The 22815-nt window shown below is 48.1% G+C and overlaps 1 protein-coding gene across 3 annotated transcripts; it reads left to right on the top strand.

Annotated features, from left to right (window-relative positions):
- On the top strand, window positions 1–22815 carry PNLDC1 (PARN like ribonuclease domain containing exonuclease 1). Of its 3 annotated transcripts, none has more exons than XM_008007733.3 (19): window positions 1–1882; window positions 2286–2343; window positions 2622–2695; window positions 4868–4907; window positions 5564–5687; window positions 6145–6233; window positions 7563–7663; window positions 10296–10372; window positions 10570–10713; window positions 11598–11667; window positions 13646–13731; window positions 15645–15700; window positions 17997–18061; window positions 18526–18579; window positions 19048–19090; window positions 20678–20777; window positions 21074–21249; window positions 21382–21480; window positions 22565–22815. In XM_008007733.3, the coding sequence occupies exons 1-19, from the start codon at window positions 1807–1809 to the stop codon at window positions 22626–22628; spliced, it is 1596 nt and encodes a 531-aa protein (XP_008005924.2). In that variant the 5' UTR covers window positions 1–1806; the 3' UTR covers window positions 22629–22815. The 3 variants fall into 3 exon arrangements, with proteins under 3 accessions (XP_008005924.2, XP_072878397.1, XP_072878398.1); XM_073022296.1 differs by lacking the exon at window positions 22565–22815 and adding an exon at window positions 22398–22557; XM_073022297.1 differs by lacking the exons at window positions 21074–21249; window positions 21382–21480; window positions 22565–22815 and having other exon boundaries at window positions 19808–20774.

The raw sequence follows: 22815 nt of genomic DNA, 5'->3' as shown, positions 1-22815 counted from the left end.
GTAAAGTACTTATTACCATGTCTAGCTCATGGCGAGTGATCTCAGTGAATAATAGTTGTTTGCTGCTCAGAATGTGGGGTGTTTTTTAAAATAGGAAATGTCAACATCAGTCTAAGCTTATTATAGAACAGTCAGTATGTGAAGATGAAAGGACCAAATGCCAACCTCACTTGGACTCCTGGTTCCCAACAGTAAGAGAAACAAATTTGAAAGTGGAAGGAGGTGGCATGAGGAACTGAAAGCAGAGGTGGAATGGATGGGGTTAGTGGGCGCTCAATTTGCCATGAAGTGAACATTTTATTAGGAGATGAAACTTGAAATGCATGCAAGTTAATCTAAACTTTGAGCTTGGGTCGATGGGAATCATGGCAGTTCTCTGAAAGGAGCTGATGAAGGTGTTAATTTTTGGCTATTTGATAAATGTGAGGAAAAAACCTGTAGGCAGTTAAGGTAGCTTCTAGAGCATTATCTTCCAATTTTTTAAATGTATACCCCAATTACACATTTGTTTAGAAGTGAAGTATGTTACTTCTGCCAATTTGAGTATTCATTGTGTTATTTTAAATAGAATACAAATCTCTATGAAGTAGGATTGGTTCTGAGAGGCCTCAGAATCATATGGCTTAATACTCCCCTTTTGCTTACTTAATGTCCCGGGGAGGCATTTAAAAGTATAACTGAAGATCGGATGCAGTGCCTCACACCTGTAATCACAGCACTTTAGGAGGCTGAGGCAGTTGAATCACTCGAGGCCAGGAGTTCGAGACCAGTCTGGCCAATATGGTTTAACCGTATCTCTACTAAAAACAAAAATGAGTTGGGCGTGGTGGTGCATGCCTATAATCCCAGATGTTCCGGAGGCTTAGCTGGGAGAATCGCTTGAACTCAGGAGGTGGAGGTTGCAGTGAGCCAAGATGGCACCACTGCACTCCAGCCTGGGTGGCAGAGGGAGACTGTCTCAAAAGGAAAAAATAAAAAAGTATAATGGTAATGTTTTCTCCCCTAACCTTAAAGATTGATTTGAGCACCTCACTTTGAGGACCATAGTTCCAAAATAATAGAAGCCTAGAATTAAAGGCAGGACACTGTAAGGAAGACCATAGACTAGTTGCACTGGAAACAGTAACAAAAGTAAAAATTAAGTTCACATGTAAGTGAAGGTGTAGGTAGGGATTTCTGCAAGGAGTGAGTGCACGAGATAATCCCTGGGGACCAAGGATTCCTTCAATTTAATGGGCAGTTCTTGAGGCTTTGCAAAGTTTGATTGCAGGTGTTAAGACAGTGGTAAGGTGGACAGCAGAATGAGGAAAAAGATGTTCAGGGGCGTGGGAGAGGGAATGGGGACAGACTAATATTGGAAGTGATGGAGAAGTTGGGAAGAGGTGATTTAGAAGACCGTGAGCTGCAGCAAAGAATCTGCTTGTTGCAGTTGCGTTCGGGGTTGTTCGTGCTCCACTTTTCTGCTTTCACCCTTTCTGGGGACTCTGTCTTCCTCTCTTGCCACGCCTCTTAACATTCTAAGTCCACGTAAATGACATTTTCACGTTAAGGGCTGCAAAGAAATTGCTGAGGAGCCAGGTAAACAGGCATTGATTGCAATTGCAATCAAACCTCTGTAGCAAACCGTACAATTAAAACACCCGCAAGCAGGTGTGGGCGACGCCAGCCGCAAACCGGGGAGCTATGCACGTGGGGCGGAGGCGCCTGCCTGGTTTCCACGCGCGGGCCCTTTAAGACCCGGCTGCGCGACGGCAGCGCGTGGGCAGCACGTGATAGCTCTGCGCGACTCGGCAGAGCTGCGCGGCCATGGACTTGGGCGCCGACGAGTTCGAGGAGAGCCTCCCTCTGCTGCAGGAGCTCGTCCAGGAGGCGGACTTCGTGGGTGAGGTGCCTGGGATTCGCGGCTGTGCCGGACAGAGCCCCTTGCTCCGGGCGAGCATGGGGAGGGGGTGGCGGGACGGTTGCCAGGCCACAGGGGCTCAGAGAGGGCCTCAGGAAGGACGGGGGCTTCCTTCTCCAGCCCCGGGGCGGTGGGACTTTGAGCAGCAAGTACACTCCGAGCCCCACGTGTCTTTTGGCCAGAGCCCGGTGCGCCCAGGTGCAACCCGGGGCGGAGGTGCCTGGCTGCTCCTTGCCTCGGTTCCTGCATTTTCCCTTCCTGACCTCCCCTGGCTTCTTGAGCACAGGGGTGAGCCCGGGGGCCTCGGCCGCCTGCAGATCTACAGTGTGTGGAGTGCTGGCGATGTTCTGCACCCGAGGACTGGTATTTTTTGCCTTCCCGGCAGGTCTGGACATAGAGTTCACGGGCCTTCGATCTAACCTGTCTGGACCCCAGCAGATCAGGTAAAACTAAAACTGTGTCCCCTCTGTATGAGATCCTGGCCAGACCAGCATTGTTTCTGGCCAGCAGCCTGTTGGCATTTGGGGGGCAGGACGTTTTGTGTGGCTTGCTCCTACATGTTGGGGAACCTTGCTTTTTCCACTCAATGATGGTAGTGTTCCCTAGTTGTTGTAACAAGGAAAAAATCCTCCCCGGTTGAGAGTGGTGATCCTGCCGCGGAGGCCATAGTGCTGGGATGGGATGTCATTGCTCGTGGAATGAGATGCCTGTTTGTTCACAGTCTTTTTGATTTGCCATCGGAGTGGTACCTAAAGACCCGTCAGAGCGTTCAGCAATTTACAATCTGTCAGATTGGTGAGTTTAATATCCAGCTGTTAGAGTTTTTCAAGAAGGTATTTTTATTGTCTTTGTGTTTCCTACTGTAAAAACAGCTCTGAGATTTTTCAAGAATACATTGACTTTGCGTTTCCTACTGTAAAAACAGCTCTGAGATTTTTCAAGGATATTGAGTATCATTTTGTATGCTTGTTTTGTTTTGGGCCATTTTATACATATGGAATGTTTTGGGCCATTTTATACATATGGAATCAATACTTCGGAGCAAACAAACTTTAGCGGCATTGTTTCCATGCTTAAATAAGTCAGTGTTAAGGAACAATCACTGTTACTCTTTCAAGTAAAACTGTGTGTGTGCGATTTTTATTTTATTTTATTTTTTTGAGACAGGGTCTTGCTCTGTCACCAAGGCTGGAGTGCAGTAGCATGGTCTCAGCTCACTGCAGCCTAGACCTCCTGGGCTCAAGTGATCCTAGCATGTCAGCCTCCTGAGTAAACAGAGACTACAGGCTCACCACCACCCCCAGCTAATTTTTAAATTTTTTCAGGTGGGTTTTTGCCATGTTGCCCAGGCTGGTGTTGACTTCCTGGGCTCAAGCAATCTTTCTGCCTCTGCCTCTCAAAGTGGTGGAATTATAAGCGTGAGCAACCACACGTAGCCTGTGATTTTTTTCTTTTAAGAAAATTTACACACAAAAATAATTTTTTTAAGGTCATCCCAGCTTCAGAAACTTTTTTTTTTTCCTTGATGGGGTTTGGAGATCTTTCTATATCAGCTCATACAGGTCTGTTTGTTGATTTATTTATTTATTTTCTGAGATGGAGTCTCGCTCTGTTGCCCAGGCTGGAGTGCAGTAGCGTGATGTGGGCTCACTGCAACCTCCACCTCCCAGGTTCAGGCAATTCTCCTGCCTCAGCCTCCCGAGCAGCTGGGATTACAGGCATCAGCGACCAGGCCCGGCTAATTCTTGTATTTTTAGTAGCCATGGGGTTTCACCATTGTTGGCCAGGCTGGTCAAGACAGAGCTGTTAACAGTTGCACATTGTGGTTTCTTTTACAACTATTCAATCCTGCTTTTGTAATGTGAAATTAGCTGTAGATAATACATGAACAAGTGAGCATGGCTCCATTCCAGTAAAATGTTGTTATATTTACAGAAACAGACCCTGGGTCAGATTTTACTTTTCTGGGTTTGTCTGTGCCCTCCCCTGGCACCATGGGATTTTGCTATGTTGCCCAGGCTGGGCTCAAACTTTTGGGCTCTGGATATCCTCCAGTCTCAGTTTCTCAAGTAGCTGGGAGTGCTGCCATGCCCAACCCCTGCTTTTACTGTGAACGATGCTGAACGTGTGTGTGTTCCTCTCTATCCTGATCCTTTACTACTATTCTGTTATGGTTTTTTGTTGTTGTTGTTTGTTTGTTTTTAATTGTAAGACCTCTTTGAGAAGTATGGGAAACAGTTGTAGTTATGTTTCCATTGTTGTACCCAAATTTCAGGTCCTGTTTTGGAGGGTGGTGGGAGAAGACAGAGTCTTGCTCTGTTGCCCAGGCTGGAGTGCAATAGCTCAATCTGGGCTCACTGCAGTACCCCCACCCGCCAGGCCCAAATGATTCTCCTGCCTCAGCCTCCTGAGTAGCTGGGATTACAGGCGTGCACCAACACACCTAGCTAACTTTTGTGTTTTTAGTAGAGACAGGGTTTCACCATGTTGGTCAGGCTGGTCTCGAACTCCTGACCTCAAGTGATCCACCTGCCTAGTCTCCCAAAGTGTCGGGATTACAGGCGTGAACCACCGTGCCCAGCCTGAAGTCTTTTTTTACTTTGCATATGGTTTTCTTTGAGAGGGGATGAATAGACATTTTAAATGAGTTAAATATATACATCTTAATGGTTTTTGGTATTTTCTGTGGTTAGTTTTAAAACTATGAGAATGTCACTTTAATATTTACTTCTGTATTTGAAGAACAGGCCACGATTAGATTTTAGCAAATTCAGTGTGAATTACAATTTGACATTTCTCATGCTTCCAGTCTGTCTTTTCTTGTTTGTTTGTCATTAAAGATGTTATCCTGTTGTAGAGCCCACCTGGTATCTGTGGGCCCAAAGTACTGTCTGAATTGTTTTGTCTTTGTAGTGAAATTCAGGGCGCTTTTCTTGGCATTCATTCCCTCTACGGTCATTCTTTCAGGATTGTCTGTGTTTTCCGCTATTGAAGGAGAAGCAAACAAGTACGTATTAAGAGCTTCTGCAAAGGATGTTGCTTGCCCACTTACATTCCACAGCTGCCCCCTTCAAATTCGGCCTCAGGTGCCCCGATCACTTTTGCCCTGGATGTTCTGTCTTCTCTCCTGGGTCTGTTCCTCCACTCGCTCTGCCCTCTGTGGATTCCATGTTGTCTTTGACGTCTCTCTGGAAGCAGTACCTTTCGCGCCAGATTCGCTGTGTACCTTAAGTGCTCCTGTCCCCATTTCTATCGTTTCCAGTATGCACCTATATTAATAAAAGCACCTGACACAGTGTTGTATAATGAAAGTGATGTTTGAACTGCCTGACACAGTAGGCAGAAAGGATGCCCCAACTATCAGGATGTCTGCTTATCCCCCATAAGTAGTTGAGGGTGCCAGCCTGCACGCCCTAACCTGGCATCCCTGGGCGACTTGTGGAGGGGCTGTCTCTGTGGTAGACCCTGGCCCTGAAGGCAGGCTCTCTGCCTTTTTCATTTAGCACCGCCAGTGCCAATCATAGTTCCTGAAACACAGCAGACACTCAGGCACACTCTGATTCTTCTTCCCTAAAAGAAAGCGCCCACCCTGAAGCCTGCCCTGGGAACCAGAGGTTTTTTAGATGGTTGTGACTTTTTTCCTGTATGTTTCTTTTATTATAGGTATATAGCCCATTCGTGTAACTTTTTTCTCTTCCCCACAACGTTTGGGATTTTGGACTCAGAATTCTCTTTCCAGGCTTCCAGTGTTCAGTTTTTGAATCAGTATGGCTTCAACTATAACAAGGTATGGCATTGGAGGAGGGGAACGGGAATGTCTTTTGTTTGTTTGTTTGTTTTTTGAGATAGAGTCTTGCTCTGTTGTCCAGGCTGGAGTGCAGTGGTACAATCTTCACCTCCCAGGTTCAAGTGATTTTCCTGCTTCAGCCTCCTGAGTAGCTGGGATTACAGGCATCCGCCACCATGCCCAGCTAATTCTTTTTGTATTTTTAGTAGAGACGGGGTTTCCCCATGTTGGTCAGGCTGGTCTTGAACTCCTAACATCAAGCAATTTACCTGCCTCGGCCTCCCAAAGTGCTGGGATTATAGGCATGAGCCACCGCACCCGGCTTGGGAATGTCTTAAAAGTGATGTAGACTAACTGGCCTATACAGCCCGTCTCCTTTCCCCTTTCTATCTGTCCTCGTGAGATCAGGCACAGAGGATCCCTCTGACTTGTCTCCTTGTTCTGTTTCTGTCTTAAGTTTCTCAAGAATGGAATCCCATATATGAATGAAGAACAGGAGAAGAAAATTCGACACGATATCCTGACTGGGAACTGGAGAGTCCGCAGGTATGGCCTGTTTCTCCAGGTGCCTTTTGGTTTCCTTGTTGCTGTTGTCTGCATTTCCCATGGGCGGGCGTGCTGTTTCCAGAACGCGGCGACCTCCATCCGTACCCGGCGGGGATGGCTTCAGTCGCCAGTGCGGCTGGTGCTGCTCTCCATGTAGCTGAGCTGAGAACGGCTTTCACCTGTCTCCATCGTGTGCCACTCCCTCATGAACCTCTTACTGCGTCGAGTGAGTTTCCATGTTGAAAAGGAAACTGACTCCTAATCTGGAACTCAAAGAAACAAGAATTCCATTCCAGTGCTAGAGGGGAAGAAATGGCTCTGTTGGACTTGCTGTGAGATGTTATGTTGATCCCCCACGTGATCTTCTGAGGGATTTTTCAAGGATATCTCACGGGCAATCTTGACTGTACCAGTCATACTGGGCACTGACTTCAGATGTGCGCCCTAGTTAGGCTGTGTCTGCCCCACCGTGCCTGCCCCTGCTGCCCTAGGCCGGAGGCCGGGAACTCTGCCTTTTTACTGTGGTTATCTGTGCCGGCCCAGTCTCCGAAACCTCGTATTCCTGTAGAGCTGGGGTCAGGAGTGACCACAGTGAGCGCAACAGCATTGTGGGTAGATGGGCCAGGGGCCTTGGGGCTGGAGCCAAGTGCTGTCAGCTAGGTGTGGGTTTGAACAAGGCATGGAAGCTCTTTGCCTTTATCAGGAAAGGGTACATTAAATGAACAACTGAAATGAGATGAGTGATGATCTCTTCCAGATAATGCTGTTACGTTAGAGGAATTTTTGTCTCTTTGTATTTTTCCTGCTGGTATTCGTATAAAAATGTAGCTTTTTGTAAGGGAAAAACAAGTTGAATTTTTAACCTTCTTTATTGTCAAGAGTTAGAGAAAGCCCTTTCCTTATCTCAAAATGACATTAGGTTCTGTATCTGACGCAAGAGATGATGTGTTTACCAAAGTCCTTGTCTTTTCCTGATTGTCCCAGATAGGGACTTTATCACCCCTGAAAGCTGAATAAAGAAGACGGTCCTGATAGCAATGCTTGGTATTGGCTGGATCCCAATAGCTTTTCCTCCACACATCCTAGTGAAGCAGGAGGGGATTGAATATATGCCTGGATCCTATGGAAGGGTGTGGGCTATTCTTCCGATTGTTTGGCTTCCTATTGCATAAGAGCCTCAGAGAAGAAATCGTCTTCTTTGGGTTCATTTTCTTTGTAGATTGCAACATGAAAACCAGAGGGCTCAGAAACTGCTCTGGTGTTAACATAGTCGTGCAGTTCTGATGTGTTTTTCTCTGACATTTTCACTTTTCATGCGCCCATTTTCAGCTCTCCGCATAAAGACCAAATCAAGGCGGTGATTGACAAAGTGACACGGTGGCTGGACCTGGCCAAGGAAGGTGACTGGATGACTCTTCCTGGGATCGCTGGTAGGCAGGGGCTGTTCCTCCCAGCGCAGGAGCATTGGGACAGGTCACTGTCAGCTGCCAGGAGTTGGGGGAAACACACCCTTTCTTGGGATCCTGGTCCCAAATGCCTCATGACTGAGTCTGATGCCAGCCAGCATTTGTTTGGGAGATACATAGTCTTTGTGGTTAAAGCTCTGACCTGCATTCACATGTTGAAGGCTTTCAACATACTTTGGGTTTCAAGACTGAGAAGGTCAAGTTCCATTCCTGAGCCATCCCTTTTATCTCAGTCCTGTATACTCTGTATTATTTTGACTTTTGTTAATCTCTAAACTTTTCCCCCACCATGTGGTGTGGAGCCACAGTGAATGTGCCATAGCTTAGCAGCTCTCAGAGGCTGGTCTGTGGATCCTAGGGTCTCTGGGACCTTTTCCAATGGGTCTATGAGGTCAGAACAGTTTTCCAAGCATCCCTCAGCTGTACTTGCTATTGTCATTGTGCCATTTTGGTGCCCAAGCAATGTCGGACAAAGCTGTTGGCACCTCAGCACAAATTAAGGCAGGAGCATCATACCATGTTCTTCGTTACCACTTACTCTCAGTTAAAAACGGAAAAGCCAATCTTACTAGCAGCCTCCTTAGTGAAAAAGTAATATTCTTGGTTGTATTAAATCTCAGTCTTTTGATTACTCATCTTTTAAATATTATATGTCAATATAGGTATGTAAAAAATAAGTATGCATAAAACATTGCTTGGCTGTGTGCCAAAATACAGTGATTGTGTCAAGGAAAAGTGCTTGTGCATGCAGTCTTTTGAGTTGAGAGCTGAATTAGCTGCTTTTTTTTTTTTTTTTTTGATAAAGTTTTGCTCTTGTTGCCCAGAATAGAGTGCAATGGCACGATCCTGGCTCACTGCAACCTCCGCCTCCCAGGTTCAAGTGATTCTCCTGCCTCAGCCTCCTGAGTGGCTGGGATTACAGGTGCCTGCCACAATGCCCGGCTAATTTTTGCATTTTTAGTAGAGACGGGGTTTAACCATGGTGGCCAGGTTGGTCTCGAACTGTTGACCTCAGATGATCCTCCCAAAGTGCTGGGATAACAGGCATGAGCCACCGCACCCGGCCCCATGAAATATCATTTTTACTGGAAAGAACTGATTGGTTGCTCAGACTTGAAGGTTTCACAATCATTTTCTCAATGAAAAAAACTTGTTGGCCGGGCACAGTGGCTCATGCTTGTAATCCCAGCATTTTGGGAGGCCGAGGCAGTGAGCCGAGATGACGCCACTGCACTCCAGCCTGAGCAACACAACAAGACTCTGTTTCAAAGAAAAAAAAAAAAAGCCTGTCACTTCAAGGAAGATAACTTGCAGTATTTCCTAGTGATAAAATTACAGCTTTCAATCAAAAACTGGAATTTTGAAGAATTTACATGTGCCGCCATAAGCTTGACAGCTTCCCAATGCCACAACCTTTCTGATGAGATCAGTGATCATATTTTCCAGCATCTTCTGTTGTTCCAGCTATTATTACACAATAACATGTGCAAACATTTGCGAGACCTACATAACCCCGCCAACCAGTATTTTCCAAACTACTAGCACATGATGTTACTATTGTGCACTATCTTTTCTCATGGATAAGAGATCTATTCTAGGTATGAGATAGACCAGTGGATTGTAATGTAGCAGTACAAGAAAACTCTTTAATGATGGTTTCAGATTCCACATTGCAATTAATCTTTAAGAAACTACCACTTGTTGAATTTGGTACAGTTTTAAAGAATATCCAAAGTCATTTGATAAGGCTGGAATTCTGTTCCCTTTTCCACCTACATATCTGCTTGAGGCTGGATTTTCTTTTTCTTTTTCTTTTTCTTTTTTTTTTTTTTTTTTTGAGATGGAGTCTCACTCTTGTTGCCCAAGCTGGAGTGCAGTGGCACCATCTCGGCTCACTGCAACCTCCGCCTCCCAGGTTCAAGGGATTCTCCTGCCTCAGCCTCCTGAGTGCTGGGATTACAGGCACCCGCCACCATGCCTGGCTAATTTTTGTATTTTTAGTAGAGTCAGGGTTTCATCACGTTGGCCATGTTGGTCTCGAACTCCTGCCTCAGGTGATCTGTCCTCCTTAGCCTCTGAAAGTGCTGGGATTACAGGCATGAGCCACCGCGCCCAGCCTTGAGGCTAGATTTTCTTCTGTTTCAACGATCACATTCCAGCCAAATGTTAGAGATTTGCAAAAATGTAAAACAGTGTCACTTTTCTCTCTAAAGTTTTTGTTTTAGAAGATAGTTATTTTTTATAAGTGTTACTTTTGTTCTTGTATACTGGGTTTTTGTTATTTAAAAAACATTTTTTAAATGTAAGAGTTTTAATTTCTAACATGCTTAATATCAATAGCTGTGACTCACATAAACACAGACTCTATGGCATCCCCTACTTAAGAGTGGCCCTGAGATAAAAAACTCTTAGAATGCTGCCCCAGGTCCCGTCATGACAGGCCAGGCCCTGCCACATGGCTCGTGGGCTTAGACACCCTTCAAGCTGCCCTTCCACTTGACCCCTCCATCTCTCAGCTCCTGCTCCTCCGGGGCTTCTCTTGGGAACATGCCACAAGGTTCCAGGTACTGTGTGCCCCTGTGTGTCCCTGCTGCAGGCTTCCAGGCCTTTGAGGTCCAACTGGTGCTGAGGCAGGCCCTCCCCGACATCTGGACGGTGCTGAAAGATGAGGGGGTGAGTTTTCACCTGAGACCAGAGCATCAGTGGCTCCATCGTTTCTCTCTCATTTGGCCAAATCTGGCCTCTGAAAAGCTTTTCTCTTGCACGCTGCTAGTTTTTCCCCCTTTCCTTTTGTTTTGAGATGCAGAGCCGTTTCTTTGGGCCTCATTCCCAGTAACCCAGGATTCAGGGCATTTGTCCCTGCTTTTCAGGTGGTAGTGAAGAAAGTGAGTAAACAACATCGTTGGTATCTTCAGAACACCTCTTGTGACCGAGAGAGCTGTTGGAAGGAAAAGATTCTTCTCTCTGCAAGGGGTTTTTCTGTCTTTTTCCAAATGCTGGTGAAAGCCCAGAAGGTAGGAAAACATGTCTCTCTTCTCGGCCTAAAGGCAGTCTTCTGTATTTCTGGTCAGAGATACTGAAAGCTCCTTCAACAACACGATAAAATTCCTTAAGATAAGTGATTCCTTCTCATTAATGTTTTTCACGTTTTACTTTCAGACAGGGTCTCACCTGTCACCCAGGCAGGAAGGAGCGCAGTGGCACGAACACAGCTCACTGCAGCCTTGACCTCCCAGGCTTAAGTGAGACTCACACCTCAGCTTCCCGACTAGCTGGGACTACAGGCACATGCCACTATACCTGGCTAATTTTTGTTTTGTTTTTGTTTTTGTTTTTGTTTTTGTTTTGTAGAGACGGAATCTTGCAGTGTTGCCCAGGGTGGTCTCGAACTCCTGGGATCAAGTAATCTGCCTGCCTTGGCCTCCCAAAATGGTGGGATTACAGGCGTGAGCCACTGCACCTGGCCTTCCTTCTTATTTATAACTAGCTTCGTGGATCTAACCTTGCTTTCACCAAATCATGATAGGTTAATTTGAGGCAAGAGTATCCATAAGAAACAGTACTACTTCCTTTGCTCCTTTCCGTAACGCAGGAATTTCAGTACTAACTGATCTAAAACTACCTGGGAAACTGCAAGCGCCTGCTTCACAGTATAGATTTCCAGCGCAGACCCTGCCTTACGTGCCTCCTACTTGCGAATTATTTTCTTTTTTCTTTTTGTTGGCATTTAAGCGGTTGAACTACCTTTCATGGAGGCAAAGGAAGGTTAGGATGGAACTGTCAAGTGATCAGAATTGCAGTGGGTTCTAATGCTACATCTTTTGCAAGAAACTGTTAGTCTGTAGTGTCTGTATTACATTTTTTATTTTCTCTCACTTGTTGATTTACTCCCAAGTAGCCCTTAGTGGGACATAATATGATGATGGACCTGCTGCACCTCCATGAGAAGTTCTTCAGACCCCTCCCAGGTAGGGGCAAACCTGTCATTTCTCTTCCTTCATGCTAGTTTGCCATCTGGCGGAGGGACGGGTCCAGGATCGTACTCCTGAGGCAGCCCCTAAAATGTACATTCCTCCCCAGTGTCTGCAGGTTTCTGGAGAGTTCAGGCAGAGGCCTGTACTCTGATCTGTTACTGTCTCCACAGAGTGGAAAACCAGGAGACTTTGTCAAGGGGAAAAAAAATTAAATTTGAATTGATACCTCTCTCCCCATTAGTGAAGCTGTTCAGAGTTACTGTATAAAACTTGACAAAATCAGAAATGCGTGAAGTCAGAAGTCACCTTTAATCTGCTAGTATCCTGAATTTTTTACATATTTGATTACACTGTATGTAAATATGTAAATGTATGTAAAAATGTAAATATGTATGTAAAGATTTGATTTTTGTTTGGCTTTTTTTCACTTACCCAAAACATTATTTTATGTTGTTAGAAACCTAATAGGCTGGGTGTGGTGGCTCAAGCCTGTAATCCCAGCACTTTGGGAGGCCGAGATGGGCGGATCACGAGGTCAGGAGATCGAGACCATCCTGGCTAACACGGTGAAACCCCGTCTCTACTAAAAAATACAAAAAACTAGCCGGGCGAGGTGGCGGACGCCTGTAGTCCCAGCTACTCGGGAGGCTGAGGCAGGAGAATGGCGGGAACCCGGGAGGCGGAGCTTGCAGTGAGCTGAGATCTGGCCACTGCACTCCAGCCTGGGAGACACACTGAGACTCCATCTCAAAAAATAAAAAAAAAATGAAAAAAAAAAACCTAATAAATGCTGCTTCAGTGTCATGTGACACTGTCTTCTGGCTGTCCCCTGCTCTTTCATGGTTGATTCCATTACTGGACATGCAGTGGTGCAGCCTAGTGGGTAAAAGTGGGGACTCGAGCCTTGGTGGTCTCCTCCGTCGCACACTCACGACGTGTGTAGTCACCAGCGAGTTGACATTACCTCAATTGTAAGATTGGGATAATAGTGCCAATATCAGAGTGGTTGTGAGATTAAATGGATTAATATACAAAGAACACTAATCTAGATTAAAAGGGGTAAGAAAGTTTTAGGAGACATTTCCCCAAGAAACGATAAAACACCTGAGTTTAGGCATATTGAGAGAGTTGGAGGAGAATTAGCGGTGAAATTAATAATATGCATTCACCAAAAAACTAAGTACGACAAAATAATCGCTGGGAGAACAAAAGCTGTGCAAGAAAGGAGAAGTCATTGTAGCCACCACAGAGCCTTTTGTGAATGACGTGCGTGGGGGCGTCAGAGATGGGCACGTGGTTGGAGGTGGAATGAGAGGGGTCATTACCCTGTCAGCTGGTGGGAGGTCAGGAGTGAGGTGTCTGACGCTGCACCACGCTTGTGCTGGAGAGATGGGAATAAATACCAAAAAAAAAGGAACGGCAAGTGGTTGCCTTTGGGGAGTAGGAAATGGGAGAGTAGTGGGAAGAGAACACAGGGTTGTGTGTTTGTTTTAGTGTGTGTTTTGCAATAACCCTCTTTAGATGCAGGTATAATTTTACCAACTGAGTTCTTACATAAATTTTCTTTTATCAGGACACTTTGCTAGTTATAATTTTTCCTTGATTTTTTTTCTTGGATTTTTCTCTGAGCAGTTATTTACAAAGGATTTCATGTCTGCCTTTCTGATAATACTTCTATTTTTAAGTCTTATCCCATCGGCTAGAACTTCGCAAACTACGTTAAGGTTGGCAGTAGAACGCATCCTGAATTTAAAAGAAAACCATTCAGCCTTTACTATAAAAGTGGTGATGGCCGGTTAATCTGAGTTTAGAAATCCTTAGTGGCTAGGATTAATGGTGTTTTCAATTCCTGTTTTGTATCAGTTTGCTTTATTAATCAGCGCCAGTGGCAAGCTAGCTAGGTTCAAGACGTTCCTTCCCATTTTTGCCAACAAACAAATTCACTCTTGACTACCTGGGTTTTTCCCCTCAGAAAGCTACAATCAATTTAAGCAGAATATCCACAGCCTATTTCCTGTTCTCATTGATACCAAGAATGTAACAAAGGATATCTGGAAGGTAATGAATAGAATTGCTTCGGGTTAAGGACTGCTTTTTCCATACCAGTAACACTTGGCTTTCTCTTGTGGGGTTTTTTTTTCTTGTTTTTGTTTTATTTTGTTTTCTGTTTTTTTGTGGTTTTTTTTTTTTTTTTTTTTTTTTTTTTTTGAGAGGGAGTCTTTCTCTGTCACCCAGGCTGGAGTGCAATGGTGCGATCTTGGCTCACTGCAACCTCCGCCTCCCTTGTTCAAGCGATTCTCCTGCCTCAGCCTCCTGAGGAGCTGGGATTACAGGTGCGCACCACCATGCCCTGCTAATTTTTTGTATTTTTAGTAAAGACAGGGTTTCACCGTGTTAGCCGGGATGGTCTCGATCTCCTGGCCTCATGATCCGCCCGCCTTGGCCTCCCACGGTGCGGGGATTACAGGGGTGAGCCACCACGCCCGGCCTCCCACAGTGCTGGGATTACAGGGGTGAGCCGCCGTGCCCAGCCTCCCACAGTGCTGGGATTACAGGGGTGAGCCACCGTGCTGGGCCAGCCACTTGTGTTTTTTAAAGTTGTTCCTTGATGCTTTTCTGTCTTCAAACCAGTATCAGTTGCCTTTTGTATTTTGGCACCTGTGGGTCATTGTATTAGCTTATGTATGACTTTTATTCCCTTCCTCTCATTCCAGTTTCCACATTTTGACTTATTTGTATAGAGTTTCTGTGTTTAGATCAGACAACAGAAAAACTTATTTTAGAACTTGATGCATGCCTTGGGAATATTTGCGACATGTGTACAGAGCACAGGGGTGGGGGTTCCCTCCTGAAGAATCTTGAGAAAACCTCTTCTTTCTTGAGCCCCCCAGTCATGGGTTCTCAGCCCTGACGACATGTTAGAATCACGTGGGAAGTTGAAAATGCTGATAGCCAGGCTGCACTGGCAGCTTCTTGTCTGACCTAGAGTGAGACCAGGTGGTATTTCTAAAGCTCCCCCGGTGATTCTGTTGTGGGGTCGAGGCTACACACCATGTGTAGACAAGAGAGACCCAACTGGTTTACATGCTGCTTAGAAATGAAACTGAGAATAGCCAGGCACAGTGGCTCACAACTGTAATCCCAGCATTTTGGGAGGCTGAGGTGGGTGAGTGGCTTGAGCCCAGGAGTTTGAGACCAGTCTGAGCAATGTAGGTGAAACTCCATCTCGACAAAAAGTACAAACATTAGCGGGGCATGCCGGTGCACGCCTGTAGTCCTGGGTACTTGGGAGGCGTAAGTGGGAGGATCGCTTAAAGCCCAGGAGGCAGAGGTTGCAGTGAGCTGAGATTGCACCACTGTCCTCCAGCCTGGGCAACAGGGAGACCCTGTTTCAAGGGAAAAAAAAAAAAAACAACCAAGGAACAGAGAAGGGGGCATCAGATCAATGTTGTGAAGCCTTAGGGTGATCCTTTAGAGTGAATTATCCAGGAAGGGAGCCACACAGATGGGAGTCGGGTATGTGGTCTGTGTCTGCCCAGAGGCTGTTGTTATTTGTACTTGGCATATTTCCAGCTACTGTGAACTTTTAGGGTTTAGTAACTAGGCATTGCCCCTAGGCCCTCGAGGCCTTAGAATGACTGTATTCTACATGTATGTCCCTGGTCTTTGTCCTAGTGCCTTGCTTTCCTTTGTTTATAGATAATCTCTTGAACACATCTTCTGAGGGAGATGGTGTGTGTAGAGTTTTTTTCTAGCCTGGGTTTTTGGGAGCCCTTCTAGGAAACCCAGGGATACTGGGGTACCCTGACCTCTTAACTAAGGAATAAGGATAGTTGCACTATTTGAAGAGAAAGAGGAGGTTGTAGGAGCGAGCATTTTCCAGGCTGTTTTAATGACCATTTGGTCCTGCCTGAAATAGAGAATAACAAAAGCGCAAATGTCTTCCTCTGGTTTGTTTTCCATCATTGTAGGAGATGAATTTCCCGAGGGTGTCGAATCTTTCTGAAGTCTATGAAGTCCTGAACAGGTGAGGACGGCCATTCCTGGAGCTGCTGATGGAGCAGGGTCTGCAGCTGTGGCGGCCTCCGTGTGCCCCACAGGGCTTTGAGCTCTCTAGGCGCGCTCACCCTTCACAGTGATGCCTGCTTGGGACTTGGTCTCCTCCAGCTCCTCCTACTTCATGGCCCTCTTCCTCCGATGACCCTCTTGCCTCAGTTTCCAAAGAGAGAGGAGCCAGAGACAGGACATCTCTCAACCCCTGCCTCTCAAACAGTTGTACACGCCCCTTTTTCATTGTCTCGCCCCTGTCACCAGCAAATGGGGCACCTTCCCTGTGTGAGGCCAGGCAGGAGGCGCTGCCACCTACTCATCACCTTCACCCTTGCTTGGTGGCTCCCCACCCCTACCTGCCCCTTCCTGGGGTGTCTCCACCTCTTTTTATCTCCCTCTCATTTCCTTCCACATCAACAAGTGTTCTCCTAACTTAACAACAAAACCTGTTGAACTCTCCGTGCTCCTCTTCCCCACAGCCTGTGGCAGGCAGGGGCTTGTCTCCTTCACTTCTGCTCTCTGCAGCGGCACCCAGAGCCACCAGTCTGTCCCCACTCAGCAGGACGAGGCACGAGAGGCGTTTGGAACAGGGGTGGCACCCTGTTCCGGATGTGTGTGTGCGATTTTTTTAAACCCATTCCTTGTAGTTCGTGTTCTCTACCTGTCTCCTAAGTTTTCTCTTAAGGGCGCCTCCTCAGCCCTCTTCCTGCTCATTCCCAGGCTCCCGTGTGGCCTCGTCCACCCGCTGGGCTTCAACTCCCAGCACCTGTGTGTGGCTGCAGTCCAGACCTCAGCATCTAGGACACTGCGTTTACAGCTGTCTTCTTGATGCTCCCACCCTGCATGATTTATGGGCACCTTCAACCTGACACTCCTGTCTGTCCCTCAGGCACACTCCAGTGCCTGGAAACTTGGAAGTCTTGATGGTACCAGGCGTGATACTGGGGGCTGTGTGTGCATGAGAGGGTGAAGGGCAGAGGGAGTTTCGTTGTAAATGCACAGGCTCTGATTCCAGACTTCCTGGGTTTAAATCACAGCTTTGCCACTCACTGGTTTTGTGAGTGACCTTGAGAGAATTTCTCAATCTCTCTGTGCCTCAGTTTAAGCATCTGTGAGATGAGAAAATCGCGTGTCACTCCAAGGTTGTCGTGAGGATTAAATGAATTCGTAGATGTGGAAGGACTTAGCCCCTGGCATGGAGTCCAGGTCTGTTGAATCTTAGCTACCGCTGTTGACAACTATCCCGATCCTAACGGACAGCTCAGGCCACACCCACGGCAACAATGCCTGTTTGACAGATGGGGACATTAGGGCTCCAGGAGGCTAAGCGCATGAGGTTCCAGAACATCTTATTGAAAACCAGTGAAATGAAGGTTTCCTTGTCATACGCCATCTCCATTCACCCAGGCCCCGGAGCCAAGACCTAGAAGCGGTCACAGAGCTGAGCTGCTCACGTCTATTGAGTCAAGTTTTATGGACTGGACCCTGTAAATCTCTCAAACCTCTCCTTTCTCTGCATTCTCAGGATGATTATTTTTTGTTCCAACCATGGAACTGTGGTAGTAGCCCCGGAGTGGTGTCCCAGCCTTGTGGCCTGCCCTCTTCGTACCCCACACCACCCCTTGAATGATGATCTAGAATGTGAATGTGAATGGGCCGTTTTTTCTGGTCAGAGTCTTTCTGTGGCTTCTGAAGTTCCTGTCTGTGGTAGGGGCTCTTCCCCACCCTCTGGCCCTCCCTTCACACGGAAGCTTCAGCCCCACTTCTCACCTCACAGCTCCTGGGGTCAGACGTCCTTCTTTTCCTCACTGTCTTTGCCTGCTCGAAATGCCTGCTGTCTTCCCATTTCTTGAACCCCGCTGGTTCCTGTGGTTTGGGAATCTCCATGAGTGCTGTCTGCTTCCAGAAGCCTGCAGGGTCCTGGCATGGCTGTCATACCTCAGGCCTTGCGTTTACAAGAGACAGGCGTAATTGTCTCTGTAGTTGTCACTGGACGGGCCACTGGACAGCTCCGGAGGACGGAGACAGTGTCTTGTCTGTCTTGGTGCCTGAGCTCAAGGGAAGCATTTGATAAATGCCCCTCCTGCACCATTGTTCTTTCCCCTGTTCTGTTGCCCAGTTACCAAGACGTTACCTGTCCATGCCTAGATTCGCACCTTGAAGATATGTCCCCAGTACATTTAAAAAAATTTATATTAACTTGAGGGACTGAGGAGAAAACAAGGGATTACTTTCAGCAAATTGTTTTTTATTCTATTTTTCTTTTCTAATAGTGACTTGAATCCCACCAAGAATTCTGGACCAGAGATTGTTCACGCAAGCAGGTGTGAAAAATACGGTACGTTCCCATGAGCCACACTCCTTGCACGGTCGGCAGAGTGCTGAGGTGCTCAGCTGAGCTTGTCCTGGACCTGGTTCCCCCGCCCCACCCACCCCCTCGCCCCCCACCCCCACCCCATCCCCACCCCAGACAGCAATGGAGTGGGAGGTTTGTGTGGGGTTTTCCTTTGCTTACTCCATGTAACTCCTGCCCCAAATGAGCAAGCCCAGAATGCATCCAAGAGCCCTGGGAGTTGTCCGTTTCCTCCTTAACATGGTCTTTAGTCTACAAGGCAACTCTGAGCTTGGGGCTTTCTCCACCATGGGGAGGACCAAGGTGAAGCTGGTGTGCGGGCCCGCAGAAGGGTGTGCAGGACCATGGGGAGGTTGTATGAGCTGCCGCTGCCGTGGATAGTGAGCTAGGATGGGGTGTGTTTCTCATGACTGCTCAACTCTCTCTCCTCCTGGTGGAAAATGCCTCAGTTAAGACAAAGTGCCCCCACGAAGCTGCGTATGATGCCTTCCTCTGTGGGTCAGGTAAGGATTGTGGTTCCTTTAAAAGGAAACGTGTCCTTCTTTCTTTCTTTTTTTTTTTTTTTGAGACAGTCTCACTTTGTTGCCCAGGCTAGAGTTCTGTGATAAGGATCTCGGCTCACTGCAACCTCTACCTCCTGGGCTCAAGCGATCCTCCCGAGTAGCTGGGACTACAGGTGCATGCCACTACACCTGGCTAATTTTTGTATTTTTTGTAGAGATGGTTTCACCATGCTGCCCAGGCTGGTCTCAGACTCCCAGGTTCAAGCAATCTGCCTGCCTCGGCCTCCCAGTGTCCTGGGGTTACAGGCATGAGCCACCACACCCAGCTGGAAACTTACTTTTTGTTGGCACTATGCCCCTGCTGTCCCTGGATTCTGCGTTTATTTCAGATTGGCTTGCACATAATGAGAGAAAGCATGAGCATGCACATTTTGATAAGCTCTGTTGCACTTCTTTTTTCCGTCCTAGTTCTTTTGAAAGTGGCACACTTGATTCTACAGAAGATACATGGGTAAGTGTTCTTTCTTTTCATCCTGCTATTCAATCAGTGGTCAGGATTTATGGAGCCTTTGCTGGAAGCCAGCACCTCCCCAGTCCCAGGGTCCTACCAAAGAATGGAGAATGTGAAGTGTCACTGGTATAGAAATCTTGTCCCTGACTGGAGAGCAGGCCACAAATGGCCCTGTGCCACAGGAGTAGCCCTTCCTACCACCCCTGCCCCTGCCTGTATGAGTCGTGGCCCCTCATCCCCACAGGTGTCAGGAGGCCAAGGCAGTGGGGTTAGGCTTAGGTTCTGACACCTGTCTCAGTCCTTCCCAGCCTGGTGTGTGTGCTTGATCTGTTTCTCACTTGTTTTCTTATAGCCACGTAAGCAACAATGAGGTACGAGGAGAAAGTGTTCAGGTCAATGAATGACATATCCATTGTTGGGGGGCACATAGGCTGGGGAGAGATGAATGGAACCCCACATTGGAATCTTCTGTGCCTTTCCCCATGGCAATACCATCCTTGATGCCTGCAGCCTTGGGCACATAGGCACCAGAAACACATTTGCAGTGTACACGCTACAGCACTGTCCTTGGCATGCACGTTTGTTATGTAGGACTTAGCCAGCCAGGTGAAGGAGCCAGTCAGAATTCTAATGTGTGCTTTGGGATTGATGTAGAAACATCTTTTTGGATTATAATCTATTAACTTGGGTCCTGCCTATATTTGTCCATTTTGGCAGTGGATGTTATAAATACAAACGTTCTGTGACACATGGATGGGAAGCTTATTTCTTAAATAAGAAATGCGCCAGCCTCACCCTCTTTCTTGTGGTTTGGCTGTTTACGGGCCCCGTGGTGAGTATGTGTGTGCTGGACAGGGAAGGAGCTGGCAGTAGTGGAGCACCTCAGTGCCCCGGGTCACACATCTTCTATTTCTTTTAATCCCCATGGCCTAAAAGCCCTCCCTGCCTGTCTGCGTGGCCCGTGGTTTTGCTGGGGCCTGTGCTCGGGCGTGTGTGCTCCCTGGACATTGCGTGGCCCGTGGTTTTGCTGGGGCCTGTGGTCGGGCATGTGTGCTCCCTGGACATTGCGTGGCCCGTGGTTTTGCTGGGGCCTGTGCTCAGGCGTGTGTGCTCCCTGGACACTGTGTGGCCCGTGGTTTTGCTGAGGCCTGTGCTCGGGCGTGTGTGCTCCCTGGACAGAGGGGGCGCTGGCAGTGGGAGGAGGCTGTGGGATGAGGGATGCCCTTTTGGAATCAAGGTTGATGTCATGCCAAGTGGTGACAGCATGGGGCTTTCTCTGAATCGTGGTCTCGCGCTGATTCTCTGAGCCTGTTGCTGTTTGTCAGCAGTGGGACCCTCACCAAGCCATCACCACCAGATGGTGACTGTCCGGAAGCTCTGCTTCCATGTGGGCCACTGAGAATGCTTTAAGGTCGGCCAGCTGGGGAAGCACCCAACCAGAGCCCCAAGACTTGTGAGGGCGGGAGGGAGAGAGAGCCGTCCGAGGCAGTGTCCTTCTCCTGTTCTGTCACCGGATTCTTGGCTGTGACCGAGGAAATGGATGAACTTCCATGTGCCCGACAGCTTTGGGGTTTTCTGTCCTTGCAGCATCGACCCCGTGCCCGAGTCGTCCTTTCCTCAGTACCTCGACGTGCTGGCTCCTTACGTGAACCAAGTGAACCTCATCCGCGCGGGGGTCCCGAAGATCGTGAGTCGGTCTCATTTAGCCCCCTTGCCCTGTTCAGAGTTCAGAGCCTTCGCTGAGAAGCGGCCAGTGCTCTCTGGGACTCGTGAGAGGGATTTCAGTGGTTGAAGAAATAAGAGCTGGCTTTTCCTTTCCTCTCATGTTTCTCCACCAAAGCCAACATGGACTCATTCTTCCTTCTCTTCCCCTCCCCACCCCACCCCAAGCAGAGCCTTTCCTAGTTTCTCTTGAGATCTTCGTACTGGATAAGAAGTCAGGAAGCACTATGGCAAATCTCTTGTGTTCTGCATGTTTTCTAGAATTTTTCTGGTCTAGATTATCCCAGTATCCGACCTCCCATCCTCATCCTCAGCATCAAAAGGTGGCCCGGGGTCAGCGAGCAGCAAGTCTACCATAAGTTTCAGAATCTCTGCAAGTTTGATGTCAGGCGACTCACAAGAAGCCAGTTCTTACTCCTGACCAATAAGTTTAAGGAGTAGGTGCCTCTAAGTCCGCGTCCCCCACGCCTCCTGCATTCATCCCTGTATCTCTCTGACTCCACCCGCCTGATCACAGCAGGCGGCGCGATCCTGTTGCCTGGCTGACCACAGCAAACTTGTTTTGGCAGCGCGCGGAACATCCTGAAGGAGTACCGGGGCCACCCGACCCTGTGCATCTCCCTGTACCGCTACTGGAGGCACTCCCCAGACGTCAACTGCATGCTCCAGTAAGTGCTGGGCTGAGGCCGCCTGCCTGTCCCGGGGTCCCAGCATCCCAGCGTGGTCTGACTCGAGCACAGCTCGCTCACTGGTGTGTGTTGCCAAGGGGGTTGTTGACAAGCGTGGTGCCCTGAACGTCATTCAGTGATACTCACCGCTTGTCTGTGGGGCACCGGTGTGCTGGGCACCGTCGTAGTTCTGGGGCCTCGTCAGTGAAACAGAAGATCCCCGCTCTCATGGAGTTTACGTGCTGGGGGAGATAAACAGGATAAACAAGTGTACCCTGTAACATATTGGGTGACAAGTGTTTATTAAAAATGAGAGAAGGGTCAGGGGTGGGTGGCAGGCTGCAGTTCAGAGGAGCTGATGGGGGTCCTCATTAGAGACTTGGAGTGAGCCAGACAGAGGGGACAGCGGGGCGGGGCCTTCAGTCAGGAGGCGCCAGGAGAGTCACAGGGAGAGGCTGCTGTGAGCAGAATAGCAAGGAGGGGACACAGGAGAAGGAACCAGGGCCCCCCAGGTGGGGGCCACCCAGGGAGGACTGGGCTTCTCTCAGGAGAGAGGGAATCGCGGAAGTTACGGCAAGAAGGTCGATGACCCGACTCAGGTTGTCTTCCATGTGGGGTAGACCATAGAGGCAACGCCGTGAGAGCAGTCAGGAAGGAGATGCTTCAGCTGGGTCACAGCTCAGTGCAGCCAGGGGCAGCGGGGTGGAGTCAGTGACAGACCAGAGAAGGATCAAGTGGGAATCCAGGGTTCGGGTCCTGAACAACTGGAAAGGCAGAGTTGCTGTCAGTTGAACTTGGTGAGGTTCTGGCTTGTGAGTTAGGGGCCACATCCATTAGAAAACAGCATTGCTGAAGAAGCACACTGAGCTCCGTCCGCTGCAAACCCTTTTTCTTTCAACCTGCGGTTTGCATCCCAGAGCCAGCCTAACCCTGAGAGGCAGAAGTTCAGCGTTGGCACCGGGAGAGTGATGAAGAGAAAGAACATCTGAGTGCACAGGGCTGGGAAGGAAGAGGGGCGAGCCTGCGTCGGTGCCTCTGAGCCTGCTGGGTGCCCCGGCCGCTGATACGTGTCATTGTCTTGCAGAGTCTGTGGCATAGTGACTGCCTGGGCCCTTCTCGCGTTCATCTTCGGAAGATCTGGTCCCTGAGTGCAGCGAGGCCTCCTGCGGCCACCCTCAGGTCCCCATGTTCTCTGGAAGGTGTGCTGGCTGTGTTTGTGTAAATCAGATTCTGTTTGCAGATGGATCTGTTTGGTTGTTTCTAGAAATTCTGTTATGCCCTGAACACGAAATTCTGTCAGCACTCTCAATGATAAATCAGCAGTTGGGTATCATA

The sequence above is a fragment of the Chlorocebus sabaeus genome, chromosome 13 (assembly GCF_047675955.1).
Source record: "Chlorocebus sabaeus isolate Y175 chromosome 13, mChlSab1.0.hap1, whole genome shotgun sequence".
In the NCBI taxonomy this organism is placed as follows: Eukaryota; Metazoa; Chordata; class Mammalia; order Primates; family Cercopithecidae; genus Chlorocebus; species Chlorocebus sabaeus.
Note: the sequence above shows the minus strand (reverse complement) of the source record. Positions and strands in the feature narration are given on the sequence as shown.